This window comes from Erpetoichthys calabaricus, chromosome 16, assembly GCF_900747795.2.
Source record: "Erpetoichthys calabaricus chromosome 16, fErpCal1.3, whole genome shotgun sequence".
Classification (NCBI taxonomy): Eukaryota; Metazoa; Chordata; class Cladistia; order Polypteriformes; family Polypteridae; genus Erpetoichthys; species Erpetoichthys calabaricus.
Window position 1 is genome coordinate 75853329 of NC_041409.2, and position 16172 is coordinate 75869500.

At 39.7% G+C, this 16172-nt stretch overlaps 1 protein-coding gene and 1 long non-coding RNA gene across 6 annotated transcripts in view; one reads left to right on the plus strand and one right to left on the minus strand.

Moving 5' to 3' along the window:
- Positions 1-3494, plus strand: part of LOC114666903 (tumor necrosis factor alpha-induced protein 2-like) — a 67897-nt gene extending 64403 nt beyond the window's left edge. For all 4 annotated transcript variants that reach the window (XM_028821943.2, XM_051919714.1, XM_028821945.2 and 1 more), the window contains one exon: positions 1903-3494. In XM_028821943.2, coding sequence (XP_028677776.2) covers positions 1903-2119 — 217 coding nt within the window. In that variant the 3' untranslated portion in view covers positions 2120-3494. The remainder of the gene's footprint in view (positions 1-1902) is intronic.
- LOC114666905 (uncharacterized) lies at positions 1414-9833 on the minus strand. Of its 2 annotated transcripts, XR_003718648.1 has the most exons (4): positions 9805-9833; positions 8051-8178; positions 6807-7003; positions 1414-1490 (listed from the first exon to the last, which is right to left on the minus strand). It is a non-coding gene; the product is annotated as an uncharacterized LOC114666905 (long non-coding RNA). The 2 variants fall into 2 exon arrangements; XR_003718647.1 differs by lacking the exon at positions 8051-8178 and having other exon boundaries at positions 9805-9829.
- Positions 9834-16172: the final 6339 nt, after the last annotated feature.

Below are 16172 nucleotides of genomic sequence, written 5' to 3' on the forward strand. Positions count from 1 at the left end.
TTTGAAATATCTGAACAAGATGGTGTTTGCTTGTATACGAATGTGCCCTCAAACGACTGATGCCCTTTCTGGAACAACTTAGAGCCTTGCATCCCATTCTGCTAGATAGGCACTGGCTTCCCATGAACTTGAGCTTGTTGACCAGTCTGGAAAATGGATGGATGGACAATTGTAGTGATCATCAGAAGACTTGATCACACTGACTTAGCTGCCTAACTCAAATCATATCACAACTCCAAGGGCATGTATTCAGCTACTCTAATTTATGGTGAATCTTTTTAATCAGTGACATGATTTGCACAATTAATTATAGTAAGAAGTTAACAGTAAGCAACACAAGTTACATGAGAATTTGTTTTTCTTTTTTTCAATTGACGTTTTTCACATTGATATTGGACAGAACAGATCACCGTTCAATTCCATTTTCAATTTTCTTTATGTCTTTTTTCCACTTAAACATGAGATTAAATTTTTTTTCTCAGTCACCACTACAAATGACATCGGGGAAATAATATAGAAAAAAATACCATTTCTGGGTGGAGTATTCCATTAAACAAAACAAAACCAAAGAACTGTTGGTGCTTTACACCTTCATAAACTGAACTTTACAGATCTCAGTTAGCACAGACACTTTGACAGTTCAGACATCAACACAATTGCTGTGTCTGTCGGCACCAGCTGCTTCCTTCTGATAAACATCAGACACTCACTCAGAATGGAGCTCAACAAATCATCTGAGAGCATTGTGTGTGTGCAGCCTCTTAGGAAATATACAGTAGATGATGCCCCCCCAATAAATCACTCCATATTTTTATGTGGCATCTTTAAGCATGGTGGCACAGTGGGTAGCGCTGCTGCCTTGCAGTTAGGAGACCTGGGTTCACTTCCTGGGTCCTCCCTGTGTGGAGTTTGCATGTTCTCCCCGTGTCTGTGTGGGTTTCCTCCGGGCGCTCCGGTTTCCTCCCACAGTCCAAAGACATGCAGGTTAGGTGGATTGGAGATCCTAAATTGTCACTAGTGTGTGCTTGGTGTGTGTGTGTGTGTGCGTACCCTGTGGTGGGCTAACGCCCTGCCCGGGGTTTGTTTCCTGCCTTGCGCCCTGTGTTGGCTGGGATTGGCTCCAGCAGACCCCCATGACCCTGTAGTTAGGATATAGCGAGTTGGATAATGGATGGATGGATCTTTAAGCACACACCATCACAAAGCACAACAGAAACAATTGTTTAATACAAAGATAAAAATATACAAAATACCACTGTTGTAAAAGAGGACAAAGACAGATAAAAGTTTGGGATGACACACCATGTATATTGTAAAATTCAAAATAATAAAGTGCTTTCCAGCAAAAGTAACATCTCTGAAGATGCAAGTCTGAAAACAGACTGCCCACGCTGGCAACACTTTGGTTAAATACAGGCAGGAAGAGATGGCTCCAGGTGGACACACACCGGAAGTGATGTCAGAGGTGGTGAGGTTGTCAATCATCTCGTCTGTAGAGGGAAGAAGAGAAGAGGCATTTTAGTTTACAGCACCCTGCTGCGGATCACTTAGAAATGACCACCACCACAGCCTTTAAGTTGTCCCCAAAGCGCACGTTATACAATATTTAACCCCCGTGAACAAAAAAATTAACTGTATAACATTACTGACAGCTGCAATTTTCCTGGCACGCTTTGCCAAATTTGTAATATGACATTAATCGCATGAAAACCCTTGGTTTGAAACATGGCTGTTGGTATGATATGCAAGAAAAATTGTTCCATGTAAATTAAAATTAAAAAAATGCTGTGGTAGTGACGTTCAGGCCATGCACAAAGGAGAAGGTGAACAGGGAGTTTTAAAGAAACAGAATGGCCATCTCTGCTGCCTAATTTCTGACTACTGTTGTCTTTTCTTTTCTAGAGAAGATCACATTTCTGCTTTACTGGATATGAAAGTGAACCTGTCTCCCAAAGATGTGAAGAAAATCCTGAAAGTTTTGAAAGAAAGAGAACCAGAGAGTCAGGACAGTCCCATTAAGTCGAAAGATTTCTTCTCAGAGGTTCAGGTTGCCCAAAGTCGAAAAGGCAAATGGCTCCCTAAAACATTAAGCAAGTTTCCAATTCAGACCAAACGGTAACTGTTTCCTTTCATAAGGGATCTGTCCACATTGGACTTTATTATTCCTTTTTAAGACTGCAGTACTCTTGGGGTAGACCATTGTATTTCACCTGTGGACTTTTAGTGAATATGGGGAAAAAATAGTATCTTTGACACAGCCTGGAGAGCTATTGGGTAAAACAACAAAATCAAGATGTAGAACTTGTCACTGTTTCCTCCAGTAAGGGTGTTGTGTGGACAATGCAAGCTCACTAAGGGAAGTGGAGGGACCTGTGACTGAAAAAGAAATCTAAATTCATTATACTGCTTACGGTCAATGACGTGGATAGGACATATTTAGTCTGTACATCTATTTGCCGAACAGCAAGAGGGGTGCAGAATGTAGCAACACCACTTCCCAGCACTTGACTTTGGAAGACATGGTTTATCTGTGGAATTTGAATGTTCTCCCTGTGTACGTCTGTGCTTCCTCCAATAGTCTAAAGACTTGCTGTCGGAGTAATTGAGCCAGTGTGATTGAAGATGCGCTGCAGTGGACCAGCATCCCATCCAGGGTTGTTGCCTCCACCATTACATCACAGCAACCCTGTACAGGAAAATTAAGAATCACAAGGATGGATTCCTCTACTACGAAAATCACTATTTATAAAATATAGCTTGTTGTTTAATCATTCATTCATTTAGCCTGCTGCATACTGCCTTATGGCCATCATTGTAAAATTAAATAGACTTCCTTGAACATCCATAGTAAAGTGTTAATTATTCATTATTCCTGGCAATATATTTTCTGTAATAAAGGTTAACAATGAAACTGTAGCGAGATGTGTTAGATGGCAGGCTGTACTTTTATGCTACAAAGGCTTCCTGAGGCCATTCTTCTCAAGGGACAGGTGCTGGGGCAGTAAGAGGCATCCTGACTATAGCAAACAGAGTGCATAACTGTGCCAGAATCAGCTGACCATGTGCATGCTGGCTCCAGTCAAAGATGAGTTCCCATCAGCATGTTCTGCCATGATCTCTGCATACTACTGCTTTCATCGTGTGTGACAGGCTTCAATTACAGCTGTTTGTGGTATCGGGGTCATAATCCATTTCACAAACCAAATGTGAAACTTCTCACGCCACACTTACCGTGTTGCAGAGCTTTCCTTTGGATTCCTGATTCCCTGTGATGTCTGTCATTGCCAATAAAGGTCAAAATTGGCTGCCTTTAACATTCAGGCCCTCAGGCATGGATTGTATTTGTCAGCATCCAAGAAAAAACCACGAGAGGTGCTGCACACTTGTGGAGCCTCATGGATGGCATTGGTGGATGGGGAGGCGGTTGTAACATGTCTGCTTTTAACATGAAACCGCAATTGAAATGTGAAATGAATAAAATATGCAAAATGTAATGCATCAGAGTGATAATTTATCATGTGAGTTTTTGATGAGCATAATTGCACAACATTCCTCTTTATAAATTGGAATATTATGTATTATTTCAATAAATGCTTTTCTCACTACTATGATTTCAATGAAATGTATACACTGATAAATTCTATTAACTAAATGTGGGCTCAAGCCAATCAAATCTTCATATTAGACAGTGGATTTTGAAATCATCCCTGAATTTAACTATAAGCCAGCCAGCCATCCAAACACACTGCAATTTCTTCAGGAAGGCAATTGTCTGTGAAGAGTATGGAGAAAACCTGGCAGCCCAGAGTGCTCCACACATGCCCTGTTAGAGACTGGTCCAGGTAGACGTCTGGCCAGCAAATGTCGCTCACGTCACATTGGCTTGCCAAGAGAAGGCAGCTATGTGCGGTCTGATGGTCAGACATACACTGCTTTGTGTGGTTTGGCAATGCTATTTCTGCCATCATCTTGATGAAATCCGGATGTCAGGAGCTCCAAGGGAGATTTGAGCTTTGCAGTTCGATTTGACCCGATGCTAGTCTACTTCACTCCAGGCTGCACCACCGTGACTTAACTGTTAGCAGTCAATGGCAGATTTGGTAACAGAATGCTGTAAACCGAAAACAGGGTCTGTGTGCATAGATGGTGAACACTGTATGGGAGTCTGGCACACATTTGGTCCTCTGGGCCACCATATCATTCAAGACTCGTCCATCTATGGTCCACCATCTGGGCCTCACGAAAACCAGCAAGTCAAAACCACTTTCAAAATTGTGCAGTTGTCCATACAACTGACAAACATGACACTGATGCATTCATAACATGCTAAGCAACAAAATAAGCCTTCTGAGGTCACCATAATCCAATCCTGTTCAGTCAGTGCCATGGTGGTGTGAGTCCAGTGCGCACCCCCTACTGAGACTTATACTCATTGCAGACATACAGACTGAATCTGGACATAACCTAATAAAATTAACCACTTAGGTTTCATGCAAAGGAGATGCCTGTAAGTTTTGATTTGTCACAGAGCGTTTTTAAATTTTATGTTTAAGTGTCAGAAATGCATCAGCTTTCTGTCCTGGCCTAATTCCACAGCTTCAGACACCTGAAGGAAGGCACAGTTTGTCATTAGCACGACTCTGACTCACAACTCTGAATCCCTACAATTTGAAGGCTGACATTTCAGTTCCACAGTGGCCCGAAAGTGTACTCAGTCTCAAAAGTGAATAGAACCTTCCACTAATCCCAGTCAAATTAAGAGGAAGGATTTCACTTACATTGGCTGCAAAAATGAGATATTATTAAAATCATGAGTTTGAGTTAATCAACAATGCAGTTTTAAAAAGATGCGCTGAAGTAATTTCATTATTCTATGCACAGTGTGCCAGTGTGGGGCCAGGATTCTTATTGTAACAGCATGATAAGCAGCCTACAAATTGCTAAAAACAATCTACCCGGTCTAAAAATCACGCCTTACTCTCGCCCACAGGTATTTATCAAAGTACGGAAATAAGTTCAATTTGAAAAAAAGTTAACTATTCCATGAACAATTTCTTTTAATAATGATTTTTACTTGTAATATGCTTGTAGCTTTGAAGCAAAAGGCTACCCACTGAATCCCCAACAACAAAAAATTAAAAGAAGCAAACAGAAAAATACAGCATAAATATTAAAACTTTGAGACATAAAAGTCATAATTAATTAGAAACAGGTAAACATTTTCTGTTTTCTTTTGTATTACATCAGATTAACACCGTATCCAACACCCATTGGCGCAGTGGTAGCACTGCTGCCTTGCACTAAGGAGACCAGGGTTCATGTTCTGGGTTCCCCCACAGTGCAAAGACATGCAGGTTAGGTGGATTGGTGTTGTGAAATTGGCCTGTGTGCGTTTGTGTGTTCACCTTGCAATGGACTCAGCTATGTGTCTACAGATTGTTCCTGCCTTGCACCCAATGCCTGCTGGGATAGGCTCCAGCTTCTTAGGAGATGGGTGGATGTTTCTTGATCACTGCTCACTTAAACCATTTAGCAAGATACTAATGCCCTGACACTCTTTAATGGCCTCCTCTCACTACCATACAAGAAATCCATTCATTAATTTACCAAAATCACTTGTTTCAGTAGAGGGTCGTGGTGGGCTGGAGCACATCGCAGGACACAGTCGCGTGCCTGCCCAAACTAATGAGAACAAACTTAGAGTAGACTTCATGTTTTTGGGATGTAGGTGGAAAACATAATGCCTGGTGGAGAAGAAAGTCCACACAGAGCAGGACAAGATTTCAGTAGAGGTCCTTGGAATTGTGTGCTGGCAGTTCTAACCACTGTGCCATTCTACTGCCCTTATTAAAAATATACAGACTGGCTGTTTTCCTGGCCTCTTTACTGCTTCCTCCAACTACCTGGATTCTTAGATTATTAGAAACACTTTTGATGAGAACAGGCCATTCAGTCCAACAAAGCTTTCCAGTCTTATCCACTCAGTTCTTTCAAAATAACATCAAGAAAAGCTTTGGAAGTCCCTAAAGTCCTACTGTCTACCAGACTTCTTGGTCATTTATGCCATGTGTCTGTGGATCTCTCTGTAAAGAAAAACTTCCTAACATCTGAGCGAAATTTACCCTTAACAAGTTTCCAACTGTGTCACCATGTTCTTGATAAACTCATTTTAAAGTCACTGCCTTGATCCACTGGACTAATTCCCTTCATAATGTCAAATATGCCAATCACGTCTCCTCTTAATCTCTTTTAAAGGCTCAGCTCCTTCAGTCTCTCTTTGTAGCTCATAGCTTTCAGTCTCAGAATCAGCCTATTGCTCTTCTCTGGACTTTTTCTTATGCTGGTGCTAACTGGCAGTTTTAGTGACTGTTAGGGTCACACAGTGAATAATTGCTTTGGGCTGATCTTTAAGGTAGCCACCATCAGCCTAGTCGCTCCTCTCTGGACTTTTTCTAGCCCTTCTATATCTTTATTTGTAGCCTGAAGACCAAATCTTCACACAGGACTCCAGATGAGGTCTCACCATGTGTTATAAAACTTGAGCAGAACCTCCTTGGATTTGTACTCCACACATCAGGGCGCTATATAACCTGACATTCTGTTAGGATTTTTAATGGCCTCTGTACACTGCCTAGATGTTAATAGTGCCTCATGGGACAAAAGAGGCGAGGAGCCCTCAGGAAAGGTTGCGGAGCCAAGCAGGTCACTCTATTTAAAGCCCAAGTCCAAACAACAGAATTAAAATACTGCAATAAGACCTCAGTGGTTCAAGAACAGAAAACAGGTATGTAAACTACATGGTTAACCTGTTTGGCTTGTCTGGTTTAAAGGCTCTATTGAGCTGGTCAAGATCAGGTATGTCCAACATGCAGAAGGTCTGTTTCACATCTGACGTCATTCCTCCTGAGGACATTGGTAGTTATAGTTCTTAATGAGAAGAGGCAGGGTTTCGGAGAGGGTCATGGGCATGGCTCAGTTGCCCTCACTGGGGGTTTTCTTGGCACTGCAAAGGAAAAAAAGAGATGATAAAGTTAGAAACAGCGCCCCATCTCACTCTAAGGCAGTATTGCAAGTATGAGCAGAATCTGATCTATCCCATCTACACACTACACCCTGAACTCCTGCTTCTTTTAGTTTGCTGTCCAATCTGCTTTGTAAGGCTCAATACACAGAAGACAAACATTGATTCTCTTCCCTAATAAGGTGAGGAATACTGTGCTATGTTTGTATGAGATGCACAATGACTAAAATGTTTGTAAATCAACAGGATCACACTGGACCAGGGAGCAGACCTGTGAGCAATAAACATTAAAAGTAACTGTCCTGGCTGTTGCTATTTTCACTCCCATTTGTCTCTTTTGAAATTACTGAAATCCAGGCTGTCACTTGCACACCCTAGAATGGCCCACCTATCCAGAGTGTGGGATTTCAGATTTTAACAGCCACTTGTTGCAGTTGGTGACAGCACCAGGGCTAAGGGGGTGTGTGATGAGGGATAGAAGCACAATAAAAATGCACTGTTGGAAATCTACCTGGCAGTCAAATCCCAGCCCGGACATTGCCTATGTAAAGCTGCCCCACCTATCCCCAAATCTGTGTAAGTTGTTCTTCCACTTCCCAAAGACACGTGTTTGGTTAATTGCCCGTTTGCCCTGTGTGAATGAGTTCTGCCATGGGCATAAATGTGTTCCTGCCTTGGACTCAGTGCTGCTGGGATAGGCTGGCTCCCCATTACCCTGAGTTAGATAATAAGTGTATAAAATGGATGGAGACGTGAACTGTGCAGGCAGTGTGGTGTTGGGGTTCAGACTACAGATCCTGAGGTTGTGAGATCAACTCCCACTACTGACACTGTGACCCTTAGAAAGTCACTTCACTTGCCTGCATGTACTCCAACTGGAAAAATCAGAACAAAATGTAATCAATTGGATAAAGGCGTCAGCCAAATAAGTTAATAATAACTCTTACCGGCACGAATAGGAAGAACTGTAAAGAAGGAAACAAATACTGTAGAGTTTGTGATACAATTTGCATTGTTTGCATACTTTACCTGCTACCTACGAATATATTGTTCCGATGTAATCAAGAATGCATCCTATGATGGACTGACATCACACCCAGTGTCAGTACCGGCTTCATGTCCTTTGTTGTTTGGATTGGCTGTGGCTCTTCGCCGTCCTACAGTAGACGGAGTAACGTAATTGTTGTACCAGTATAATAAACTGAAACAAGTCTGAATTAACGTAAGTAGCCCTAATGCAGGGGGTGTACATGCAATGTTATGATTTACTCCATGATGTAGAAGTGCATAATAAACAAGAATAGTTGCATTATATGTTTGAAAGATTAAAATGTGTGCTTCAGTTTAAAGTCTATATTGTAACAGAAATGTGTCATCTTTCACCCACTGATAGAGGTCCGCTAGATCTCTAGGAAAGGTTAAAAAAATAACATCAAATTCATAATAACCCACCCACTTATATGTTTTAAAGTTGACATTTTAACCTTCTGGTACGGGCTCTTAGGATCGCCATTAAAGCATTAAATATCAAAAAGATGAACACATTCATAACCGGCAATCTCAAAATAGCATAAACCTACATTCCACGTCACCATTTTTTCGACGTTTTATGAAAAGGAATAACTTTGACCCTTTCGTGTCTCATTAGTGAGTGAACCCTTGGGGTCGGCTGATGCACAACTTCACGTCCTTTTGCTGAAGGCACCTATTAGCTTACTCTTTATCATAATGGTGTCATTTCTTGGACAACATATGTTTCCATAATGGCCTTAAATATAGTTTTCTTTGGGTCCAGGGGGAACACCGAAAAGCTTGATGTCTTGTATAAGTGGAAATCAAGACGAGTCGAACTGTATACAGTATCACATGCGGGAGTTTCTCATACCGGTAAGTCAGGAGGCTCCAGAAAAAAAAATTTGAAGTGATTCTGAAGCGTTCATAAGTAATTCTTACGAACACAGTAACTATATTTATGCATTCGTCTATAGTTATATACAGTATATGTGTGTGTCTTTATTAATTAACTGCCATCGCAACAACAAGCTCGAAATAAAATTCGGCGTGCCCAGTCTGTCAGTAGGTGGCGCCGTAACTCCGCGCCAGACGTCACAAGGAAGCTGCTCCCTCCTATGGAACGCTTTTTGGGTCAAATGTGTCAGAAGCGAGCCTATTACCGTACGCATCAGCATATCAGAACCATCAGTTTATGATCAAAATGCGTTCCAGATAGTACCGCTACTGTGTGTTTTTAAGAGAAGCATCTACGTCTCTTCTTTTCGTTTACCTTATCTGGTAGGTATGCAAACTTTTAGGGATATGATAAGATAACATAAGTTTCCAAAATGAGGGAGGAAAAGGAAGGGCAAGAGCATTACAATCTGAGCAAGCGCTGAGAATTTGCACGCGGACGCTGAGACCGCAGTACTGGTAAGTTTGTTAACCCACGTTCAACTTGTGCCTGAGGAAGTGCCACACAAAAATGAAAGTAGCCTTCGTTTTGTCCATGGTGGTTTACTATACCACATAGTAATTTTAAAAGTCTGACTTAAGAACTCACAGGCTGCCCTAGCACGTGGAAATGCAATCCGAAGATTATGAATCAAACGGCCGTGAATCATACTTCGGAGTCAAGATAAACCTGGTCAATTTGCAACATACTTTCCACCATAATTTAGGCAAATTCAAACACGGATTGTGTAAACTCCAGACCCAGTTTCTTTGTCCAGGGTGATAGCCACCCCTTCTAATGATCGCAGCCTAGCAGACCGATGTGCACTACCTACCACCAGCCGCCACTTTCTGTTACCGTGAGCAGGAAAGTAGCATTGGCAACCAAACAGAACTCATATGTAGACTTAGGGCTTTAAGTGTATTTGCATAACCGCGCCCACTTCTTTCTGCGCACAGCCTGACATGGACAAAACCACGCCCATCCTCTTACGAAATTGGTGCTGCACGTGTTCTGTTATTTTTTTGTGTGTGTATGTATTACGTGTAGGTTATTATATCACAATTTGCCGCCAAAGGTGTCAATATGACAAACATCTGACAGATCACTCTTCCTATCAATTTCGGCTGCCTTTACTTCACAGACAGTAAAGGGAAATTTTGTAAGACCAGAATAAAAAAACAGAAAAATAAGGAAAAGGGTACAGTATTTGAGAAATTAATACGCGTAGAAGGCGATTTAAAAATGACAATTTGGAACTACGATTTAAATATTTTCTTTTTAATTATGGCAGCAAGGACATATTGGATGTGTTTGTAATTAGTTCAGACCATTTTGCAAATATCCGTTTTTATTTTAATAATAACAAAATAATACATTTTATTTATATAGCACTTTTCCCCATGCTGAAGCGCTTCACAGAAATTCAAAATGAACAACAGTGAGTATACAGCATTGGATACAAATAATATCGGCATGAAACACTAAATAAAAACCAATATAGTTAACAGAAAGATTTGAAATTGCGTGAAAAAAATATAAAACAGAATTTAAAAAAAAAAACAAGAACCCCCTGAATGACAATCTGAGCAGGTCTGTCCTCATCTTACCGTCAAACTACAAGCATGTTATTGACAGCAACAGCTCTCTGTTATCCAAGCCAGAATTGTAATATCTATCTATCTATCTATCTATCTATCTATCTATCTATCTATCTATCTATCTATCTATCTATCTATCTATCTATCTAATAAATAACATAATCTATGATTGAAACACAGATTACCCTGAGCACCTGGATAGAGAGGATAAACTGAAAGAAGGGGTCAGAATGTCAGGGTAAGTTAAAAGCCTTCCTGAACAAATGAGTTTTAAGTTGTTTTTCAAAAAGAATTAATTGAGTCAGCTGGCCTAAATAATTTAAGGTCATTCCAAAGTCTGGCTGCAATGGAGCTGAAGGCCAGAGTTGATGGACCTAAGTGGGTGAACACGACCATAGGAATAGAGGAGGTTACAGTGCAAGGCCATTTAAAGCTTTATAGGTTAGTAACAGAATTTTATACTTAAATCATATAAAACATGGAGCATGTGTGGATAGAGTAGAATGGGTGTGATGTTCTCTCCAATGCGGGTTCGTGTAAAGACTCTTGAAGCAAGAGTTCTGAATGAAGTGGAGCTGTGATAACAGATTTGAGGGGGCACCTGTCAGTAGAAAGCTACTGTAATCAATGGGGGAAGTTTCTCAGCATTAGAAAAGGAGAGGAATGATTGAACACAGGTTGTATTACAGAGTTAGAAGTAATAACATTTCTTAATATGCTTTATTTATGTAGAATAAGAAAGGAAGGAATCAAAAATGACCCCAAGATTCATTGCAGAAGAAGGAGGTGTGATGATAGCATCACTAAGAGTGATTGAAAAAGAGATAATTTTCTTAAACTGAGCTTTAGTGCCAATTAGCATTACTTCAGTTTTGTTCCAGTTTCATTTCCAGTTTAAAAGAGTTATATTCCAACCGCATTTTACTTTCACTGAGGGAAGTTGTAAGTTTGGAAAACTCAGAGGAATTTTCACTTTTTGCACTGAAATAGATCTGAGCTAATCATCTGCATACAAATGAAGACCCAGAGTCTTTTTCTGCTGATCAGTGTAAAAAAAAACCCAAATTAAATCCCCTGGGATTCAATGTTGTACAACAAGAAAATATGAAAACATTCATTGGTGAATACATCTTGTTGGCACTGTAACTGCAAAGCACTGAAAAATGTGTGAGCTTGTTGAGAACAAATGTCACACTGCACCAAAGTTTAGAATTAAGAAATCAATCGCATTGGGTTAGAAAACTGAGCCTTTTATTGGTTACTCATTGTTTTTGGGTAAGCATTCTTGAAAAAAAGCAAAAACTTTGTCCACTTGATTTCCATTTCTAAGAAAAAAGAAAGAATTGTTTCCCCAAAATACCTAAAGGTGTCTATGGAAGTCCACCCAGGAATTAACCGATATTCTGATATTTTACAAATGGGCAACTTAAGTCCCAGTACTTATTTTATGAAAAGATAAGAATGTAGCAACATGGGATGTTGTCTTTAATATAAGTGCTGAAGAACTGTTTTAAAAACATTTTTATTTATAAAATGAATTCCAAATGGGTACTTGTGTTTACCAAGTCTTTTGAGGTACTCATCTGATAAATTATGTTAACATGAAGACCCTTCTAAATTATATATGCCTGGATTTCCCACATCACAAATAATGTGAATCAGAATTATCTATAGTATATTTTTTAAAACCCATGTTACAAACATTAGATATAATTGCAGCAATATGAATTGTACAAAGCTTGAATGCAAAGTAATATTAAATGGCAAAATATGCTAGGGCTTTTATGTAGGAACTGAACAGAATACATCCAAAATATATTAACCAAAATATTAAATATTGCTGAGTTTTTTTTATTAATTTGAGAAACAAAGGCAAACAGAAAAAACAGCAACCATGTAAGTCACAATGAGAAAATGCTACAAGTATACTTTTTTCATATTACATATTTCTTCTGGATTTTATTAAAACATAAAAATGCACAATAAAACATAAATGTAAAAGAGTGACCATGTATCAGAGCTGTAAAATGTTGCAAATCCCTTTACATCACATTTTTCTACCAGAAGGCACGATAACATTGTAGCAGTTGGTGTTCTGCCAGTTTTGCTGCCCTATCAAATACAAAAATTATTTTGTAAATAAAACATATAAGATAAAAATGTGCACAAAACAGTGAGTTACTGCTTTCAAATGTAAAAATGAAAATGTCTGACTGCTCTATTTTTGCAAAATTATACATGAGTCTTCAGCTGTTTACTTGTATATAGTGGTAAAACATCAGATTTGTTGACAGGATTGAACACTGGTTATTGAGTAAATACTATATATTAAAAACTCCAAGCTGACCACAGAATGTCTCATTTAATTACCCAGGTGCCCAGTGACCACTGACAGAACTTCCAAGGATCAACACATAAAACACCAAAAGCAGGATCTCCCTGCATATATCATTCAAGCCATAGTGACCCATACCCAAAACTTGTTGATGCTGGGAAGTCCAAGGGTTTGATTGTTGAACACTGTGTTAAACCTCATGTGACAAACATATTATTTTTTCTGATATATTCATGCACCAAATAATAACATTTATTGACCACTAACAGTACTCATTTTCTTAATTAGGGCATGTTGGTGTGTACACAGTGTATTGACGGGTAATTTGGAAAACAATGCCAGTAGCATTGAGGTAAGTGTCTCCAGCAGGGGGCGCTTGTTCCCTGGGATTGTGTTCTTTATTGATGCAGAACAGACTTGAGCGTTACACACAACCCTTCACTAAGCAAGGCAGAAATAATCAGACGAGTGCCCTTGCTGGAGACAGTAAGCTATATCTCACTCTGTACACCCTACCTAACATGCATTAACAAGCAATTTACTGATCACTGTCTTTGACAGTTTGCATTTGGGTTAAGGGGCTTCACCTTTTATCACCACCTTGGCAAAAGATAAACTTTTAAGTTCTGTCGGTGTAAAGTATTTAACTTACACTTTGTATCCTCTTCAGAGTTTAGTTTGATGTCTAGAAGTGAGTTGCCATATAAGCAGATTTGACCTAAGGGTGCACCTAAGTATTCTACAGAAATAATACAGGGATCTATCTATATCTGAGATCATGGTCACCAGTTATATGAGATATGGTCAGTTATCAGGGGACAATAACTCAGGTCCAGTCAAGTGTAACTATCACTTCAGGGCTGGGTTCACAGTCAACCCAGAGTTTATGGGACACAAAGGAACATCCTGCCCTACAGTCTGGGAATGAGATGTCCAATTGTCCATAGATACAAATTATTAATATGCATACTTTGAATAGGAGTGAGGAGTTGTTTTGGGCTATTTCTTTTCATGATTTGTCATTTGTGGTGCACTGCAGGAATGTGCATGGAAAGACCATTGATATTCAGTTGTTATTTCTCAAGAAGACAGTTTAAATAACCTTTGCAAGTAATTATAGGATGGAAAAAAACAAGCCAAAACTCTACTGACTTCCCATCAGGTGAACAAATGGTCATCATGAGAACATGAGCCTTGTGGATGTGGAAAACACAGGCCATTACCTTCCATTTGCATAGTGCCCTCCATAGTGTTCGGAACAAGTACTCATTTTTCTTTGATTTACCCCTCTGCTCCACAGTTAAAATTACAAAACAAACAATTCAGGTCTGATTAAAGTGCACATTGCAGACTTTTCTTTTAAGGGGATTTGCACACATTTTGGTTATACCACGTAAAAATCACAACACTTTTTCTACATGGCCCCCTCCCCCATTTTAGGGCACCATAATGGGACACAGCAATGGCAGGTCTAATAAAGCCGTCATATTTTGGACTTTGTCGCATATCCCTGCTTGAAGTCTGTGACTCACTGACATCTCCAGGTGCTGAAGATCTTCTCTGGTGATGCTCTGCCAAGCCTGGGATGTAGCCATTTTCAGCTCCCGTTTGTTTCGGGGGCTTGTCCCCTTAAGTTTTTTCTTGAGCATATGGAAGACATGCTCAATTGGATTTATTGGCTTGGCCACTCAAGAATTTGTCATTTTTTCAGCTTTGAGAAGCTCCTGTGTTACCTCAGCAGTATGTTTGGGCTTATTACCTTGTTGCAGGATGAAATGCTATCCAATGAGTGTGGAGGCATTTACTGAAACTCGAGCAGATCAGATGTTTCTCTACACCTCAGAATTCATTGTGCATCTACTGTCAGCAGTTCCATCATCAATGAATATATGTGTGCCAGTCATACATGCCCAAGCCATAACACCCTCCCCCCACCAAGTTTAACAGATTAGGTGATCTGCTTTGGATCTTGGGCAGTTCATTTTTGTCTCCACACTTGCCGTCACTTTGATGCAGATTTACCTTTGTCTCATCTGTACACAAGACTTTTTCCCAGAATTCTGCAGGCTTTTTTTAGGTACTTTTTTGCAATCTGTAATCCAGCCATCCTTTTTTTGTTGCTAACTAGTGGGTGGTAGCTTGATCTGTAGCCCCTGTATTTCTGCTAATGAAGTCTTCTGCAGATAGTCGTCTCTGACACACACACATCTGCCTCCTGAAGACTGTTTCTGATCTGTCAGACAGGTGTTTGGGGCTTTTTCTTTACCAAAGTGAGGAATCTTCTGCCATCATCAATGGAGGTCTTCCTTGGCCTACCAGTACCTTTGCATTTACTGAGCTAACCAGTGAGGTCTTTCTTCATAATAATATTCCAGACAGTAGGTTTATTTCATCCTAAGGTTTTGACTGTGTTTCCAATGGTTCTGTTCCTGTTTTTCAGCCTCATAATGTCTTCTTTGGCTTTCATTGGCACAGCTGTTGTCCTAATGTTGAACAACAGCAACTGCAGACTCCAAAGGGTAGAAGCAGACCGAGGTAACTTATAAAGCAATGAAGTACACCCGAGTCATCACAAACACCTGTTTTGCCAATTGTTCCAAACATTATGGTGCCCTTTATACATGGTGCCATTTACAAAAACTGTTGTCGTGCCTACATGTTGTGACCGAAATGTATGCAAATCCCCTTAAATGAAAGTCTACAGTGTGCACTTTAATCACGTCTGAATTGTTTGATTTGTACTTTTAAATTGTGGAGCGGAGGAGTACATCAAGGAGAAATGTGTGTTTGTCCCAAACATTATAGAGGACACTGTAGGTAGAGTCATTGACACTCTTGGAGGATAGCCAACCCAAGACAGATGGGGTACTTCGTGTGATTGACTTTAGACTTTATCAGCTACCCTTCTACTTTAATAATAATTTTTAAAAGTGTATATATGTTGATATGATATATGTTCTTTTATTTTAAACCTTTGATGGTAGAGCAGTTGCTCCTGTTTCAAAAAACCAAAAATAGTGATCACCATTTACTTTTTCAATTCACTCTTACAGCAGAATATGCACATTTTGTCAACATGAACATCTACAGGTATTTCCATTTAATTCAGTATCTTTTTTTCTGCTTTCAGTTTTGTTTTTCTATGAACATTTAAAACCTTTACCTGAATCTGTACATTTAACACACATTATTAAGAGCTGGTCATGTTCCCAAAGTTCTCTGCTAATTAAACAAGGAGCTTAGTGGGACTTGCCTGCTTATTAAATT